The following is a 6,000-nucleotide window of genomic DNA, read 5'->3' on the forward strand; positions in this document are numbered from 1 at the left end:
CGCAGGTTTCTGCGTATGACCATTGTGTTAATGCGCTATAGTTTTCCATCGCCTTTAGTGTGTGGCCCAACCCGGGAATTTGGCTTTTTTAGGAAGAGAAAATTCTTCGCGCAGCTGTGTTTTATTGTGGTATCATTAGAGTTGTCCTCACAAAAAACCTTGCTAATATCCGCATTGAAGTTACATGATTGGTCGAGACAGGTGACGCGACATTCTTGCATCATCACAACCACTCATCGTGGCAGGCTTCACTTAAATGAATGGTTGGTGCACTGAGGTCGTGTGAGATTGGGACGTAATGAAATCCTGGGCACGGGGTTGTGAGCAATGTAGTTCCTAGACAGCAGCCTAGATATGGAACAGAAATAAAAAAATAGAAATATGTGATAAATGCAAATGTCGGCACTGTAACAACATAGCAGATTCCTCCTACTCCAGCTTTCAGCCCGAAAATGGGGGCTGATACCTCGAAAATTGCAAAGAAAAATGACGCAAACACAACGGAAAGTTGCTACTGAAGCAGAAAAAAATGTGAATCCAATGCTATTGCACTGCACTCTTAAGAATATGTTTCTACGAAGTCCTTCTGGAATTACATATTTTATTGTCCGATGGATTTATTCAGAGCAGATATAGTTCTCATTGAAATACACGTTAAACTCAATTCGTTATTATAAATAGATTGAGATACGGTGTTACCAAAGTATTATTCCTCATGTGCATATCAGTAAGAGCTACTCTTGAAGGTACTATCTCTGCAATCAACTAAAATCAGAGAGTAAGGTGGTCTACGCAAGAGCGGAAAATAACACAAGTAATCTGCGTGGTGAATTGTACCTGAGCAATAAGCAGGCTTTGTAAGAGAAAATTCCGATACTGCAGTGTTTGGCTCTTGTTAATTGTTGACGAGTTTTAGTGACTCGATTTTTTGCTCAGAGCCACATACGGGTAAGAAACACTTCCAGCAATTCTTGATTCCTACGCGATTGCAAACGAAGTTTAAGAAAGCTAAGTGAACAAATCGAAATTTTGTTTCACCAAATTAGGTGTGGAATTTCTAGAGATTCATAAATTTCAAACAAGACAAAATGATTCTCCGCCAAAGCTCATTCGCCTATTCGGTCGTACCATCTCTTATAGGTGGCTCGGCGGCAGTACGACATTGCGGACGTGGCGGTGCAAGCGTAGCTACCGTAGTATGCGTCTTTAGAAACAATACCGCTTCTTGACGCTGTGGCATCTTTCATGTGAGATATAGCTCTGAACAAGCAGCAGTAAGCCATTTTAAGATATCCTCAAGACCATATATGGCTAAATTTGGCTCTTGATAACTTCTAAACACATGATTATCAATATGAGCATGGAGTCGCCAGTTCCGCAAGTGCCACAAAATCTCCGACGTCGACATCGACACATATATCAATATCGGCACAGTAAAGTACCAGAGACACTTTGAGCTGCAGTCTTCTTTTATACTGCCATTTTTTGATGTCGTTTTGTCAGGCTACGTATGGGTATGCATTGTGCGCTGCTTTGCAGTGCACATGGTAACATACACGGCATTGGAACAGGCAATCTGTACTGTGATAAGCGATAGCCTAAGGGTCGTCTGAGCTTAATAGAACGGCTGAAATGAGCGCTAGAAATGTGTTCTATTACCGGAAGAAAAGCGTCGCGATTGACTGAGCAGACGACAATTCCCGAGAAAGGTTATCGGCTGTTAAGGCACATAGCGCATGGCATCTGAGAAATGTAAATACACAGATGTAAATACCTAAATTTGCGCCATTTGTATCTCTGCTTGAAAATCATGGTGTGGCCAGAACGTCGTGTATAATCTATGTCTGAATCAGCGAGTCTGAATGACTGCTGCTACGGAGAGCAGCTGCGAGTGAATGCATATGCGAATTAAGGAACAGGCTTCATTTGCAGCAAACGTCCGCCACAACGTGTCACCAACATACTCCACATCAGCTTGTTGTTTAAGCACTGCTTCCGTGTAGCTATGGGCGCCTAAAATTCAGCCTCCATTACCGCGATTCTCAGCGACGGTCGAATAATCGAAACTCTGAACAGGAATACTTTGCTGGCGCGGCTCGTGATGTCAGCAAACTTCGCTTAGAAACAGACGTGCCATGTTTCCAACAAGTCCACCGCACCTTGTGCACCATTTTCGCACTTTGGTCTTCATGACAGGAGCAACATATTCGTTTTTTTTCGTAGTTGCACAATATTGCATATCATGGAATAGCACGAGTATTCTAATTTTGACGTCTATTTTCCCGCCCCAATCCACTGCGGTAGCCCCCACCGCGCAAAGCGATCACTAGCTCGGTACTTTAGAAACAGGCCACGTGGAGCAGCCATCATCGCTGCAATGACCGAATACTGAATTTGAAGTGACGTCGATGCTTGTTTCCCTAGTTTCAATGAACATGTCATCACTGTGCGTAGATTGCAATGCAAACGCACACTTCATTTTCATTGGAAAAGCACTGGATGTAAACACGCACTTCATTCCCATTACAAAAGTACTAGAAAGAAACAACCAAATCTTGAGTCATGGTCCTCCCCAGGACTACTATGCGCACCCTGTTAAAGTTCCAACTGTGCTTTTATTTATGTCATTCTAAAACAGGAGCAGGCTGCCAGCTCTACGTGCCTGAAGACGCGCTCCAGGAGGAGAACGCGTGCTGCCATTTCGTCTACGACCTCCTGTGCGGCACGTCGCCGAAGTACCAGATCTACGAAGACTGCAACTAAATAGCGGCCTTGCACTCACCTGGTGCCTATGGCTGACAAATCCTGCGATCGATGAAGAGCAGTTAAATAAATGAGCGCAAATATTCACTGTTCCACGCAATGTTTCATATTTGTAGTCTCACATATGGCCACTCTTTACAGTATACAATGCAGTATTCATTGAACTGAACGGAGTTTACCAAGACGTTCGTGAGTGGATTCGATGAACCCGCTGTTATGGCTGGCAAGTTGAAAAAGAGGTACTGATTAAAGAATTTCTAATATGTATAATTAGGGCAATCAATGAAAGCAGTCGACTGTTAATTGTGCAGAAAGTCTAATTCCAGCCCGGTTAACAGGCGCTGGATCAGAGTTAGGCAGCAATGCACGATTATTTCCTTTTCCTCCACCCTCCAAACGCTAGGTGCGGCAGGTACCACGCCTATCATCTTATCATTCGCACCATAAGAAACCAGCAGAGTACTGAGCACTGATAAGTACTGAGCTCAGCCAGTTGAACGTCATCGATAGAGTAAAAACGGGGCGCACTATACGGATGATGACGGGTCAAAGCAAACACTCGCCCTTGTTATTGAAAAAGCACTCAGTATACGGACAGTCTCGAATATACCTGAGCAGTGAAGTTTACGACTGTAGAGTAGCCATAAAAGCAATGAACGCGAAATTGCTTCCACAGTGTGAAGGCTTAGAATGCGCAAAAAGTAAATTCTGGTTGGCCCCTCAAGAGATAAATGAAGTTTGAAGGGTGGAGTAAAATTCACTGGAGGGCAACAAACGAGTAGCGCAATCAATTCGCAGCGCACACCGACGACGAACGAAGCAGAGGTCGAACATCACAAGACCCTTATTCATCATAAGCTTCTTACTTTCGTCCATAACGGTGCTGTAAAATCGTTTTTGCGGCGCATTCGGACGCATTCGTTGCGACTCTATGCCCGGGAACCGGAGCGCGCGGGGCGGACGAGGTGGTGTAAGATCAGTTTTCTGCTTGTGATGCAGTCGAATGATTCCCACCTTCGGACTGGTGCGCCCAATAGTGCCGCCTGTGCGGCGGCACAGGCATGTGTCGGAGCAAACGATGAAGATATGTAGATATCTTGCGGTAGAAATAGCCGCAATTATTGTGGCGCTGTCGAGATATTGAGACATCTTTAGCTGTGAAGTTTTCTTCGGAGGCAAAACCGCGATCGGCTGTGATAGCCATGAGTATCGGCTTGGCTGAGCCTGACATCAGCGAACTAATTCAAAACAAACTTCGCAACACCACAGGCAGGATATTTGAAACAGCCTGGTGGGAAACGACAAATTTTTGCGCAATATCTATTTCTGGAAGTAAAAGAACGCATTAACAAATTACAAAGTACAGAAGTCAAGTACAGAAAGGCAAAGTATAGAATACAACAAAGAAACTACACAATATTTAGCAGTTGAACAGTACGTGAACAGATGCTCTTGAGTTAATAGCCATAATAATAACCGACGACGAATAACATGTGAGTAACAAGTAAAATTTCAAAAACTATTTTTAAAAAAATTCAAATTATAAACTGGAACGCACAAATTTTCATTAGATAGGATACTGCACTGGAGCACACAAAATGATGTTTATAATGGACATTTTGGTACTACGGTATGCGCTTTACACGTCTCTACAAATTGTTTCTAAAGATGAGCTAACTACAGTGATGACAGGTTATTCCATTCCTTAATGGCTAACGGAAGAAAAAATTAATGTCTAAAACACTCTGTGTTGAATCGATATTCTTCCAGTGATTGTGTGTGCATGCCTCGTTATTCCTGTTTCTGATTATGAAATACACCTTGCACGAGCATGTTCAGACACCTTATGCATAAGTTGATAATTAGTTTCTGTCCTGCATGCCCGGCGCGGTTTTGTAACGGGAGTATTCTAGCATTGTTTATCAGTTTTGTGGGTCAGTCAGTCTCTCTGTATTTCTTACAGATAAACCTTACAGCTTTCTTTTAAACTTCCTCTAGTTTCTTTATTGGTATATCGGTAAATGGAAACCACGCTACATTCGTATATTCACGTACGTGTCTGACAAACGTATTGTACGAAAGTATTTAATGTCTCGGATGCACCTCTTGAGAAAGAAAAGTTCTTTTAGTTTGATGACGTAATGAAATTCACATGAAAGTCCCATTTAAGATGAGATGATAAGATTAAACCAAGGTATTTATGCTGTGTAACTGCGGGACGCAGGATATTCGTTAGTGCGTATGAAAAGACGGACACATTGTTTCCCGGTAATTCGTGTGAGGGATGATTTTCTGGTATTAAGACTCAATTGCCATTTAGCGCACTATTCAGATACCGATTGTGCCGCCGCGGTGGCTGAGTGGTTATGGCGCTCGGTTGCTGACCCGAAAGACGTGGATTCGATCCCGGCAGCGGCTGTCGAAATTCGATGGAGACGAAATTCTAGATGCCCGAATACTGTGCGATGTCTGTGCACGTTAAAGGACGCTATGTGGTAAAAATTTCCGCGGCTCTTCACTGCGGCATCCCTCATAGCCTGAGTTGCTTTGGAACGTTAAACCGCTATAAACAAACACAAATAGATACGGATTGCAATGCATTGTTATGTTTTACATGGTCATCTGGCGAAATCATTTAACGGTACAGTATGCGGGTCATGTGTAAAAAGCCTCATAATAATAAGAATAAGCGAAAGGTTGTGTACACCAACTTCGCCAACTGTAAGCGACCCGTGCTGGAAACTGTTAGGTGTGTGTAGGGTTCTGTCATCAGTAGTGAAGATCAACTGAGGGTAGTTATCTAGCGCGTTGGCTCTGGATTTGCTTTCGCCAGGACTCTTCACCTTCGTAGTTGGTTCTTTAGGGTTAAATTATTGCCAAAATTTCCGCCGAGAACCTTAAGCAAGCTACTAAGTTTGCAGGAAAAAAGTTCGCTTTGGCGTTTTTCATTGCTGATTTTATGTTTAATGCAGCTCGCAGAACAGAACTGTTTTGTTACTGGGTTTCGTTTTTACAGATTTTCTCGGCCGCTTGACATTTCGATTGTCATGATTGGTGTCGCGATTTATCCACGGGTTGTGTTAATCGAATTTTCTTAGTTTTTTTTGCTACTTATTTATGCACAAACCTGTATTGAGTTTGAATCTTCGCAAGAAAGTTTTGGTGTCAGTGCTACTGTCTAGTGCAAGTTTTTCAAAGAATTCATAAGATAAGTGGTCGAGTATGCTGGTGGCTTCT

At 42.9% G+C, this 6,000-nt stretch overlaps 1 protein-coding gene across 1 annotated transcript in view; it reads left to right on the plus strand.

Annotated features, from left to right (window-relative positions):
• LOC144100743 (uncharacterized) overlaps positions 1 to 2,830 on the plus strand; it is a 39,638-nt gene extending 36,808 nt beyond the window's left edge. Inside the window, exon 5 of the mRNA XM_077633573.1 lies at positions 2,639 to 2,830. Coding sequence (XP_077489699.1) covers positions 2,639 to 2,763 — 125 coding nt within the window. The 3' untranslated portion in view covers positions 2,764 to 2,830. The remainder of the gene's footprint in view (positions 1 to 2,638) is intronic.
• The last annotated feature ends 3,170 nt before the right edge of the window (positions 2,831 to 6,000 follow it).

This window comes from Amblyomma americanum, chromosome 8 (assembly GCF_052857255.1).
Source record: "Amblyomma americanum isolate KBUSLIRL-KWMA chromosome 8, ASM5285725v1, whole genome shotgun sequence".
Classification (NCBI taxonomy): Eukaryota; Metazoa; Arthropoda; class Arachnida; order Ixodida; family Ixodidae; genus Amblyomma; species Amblyomma americanum.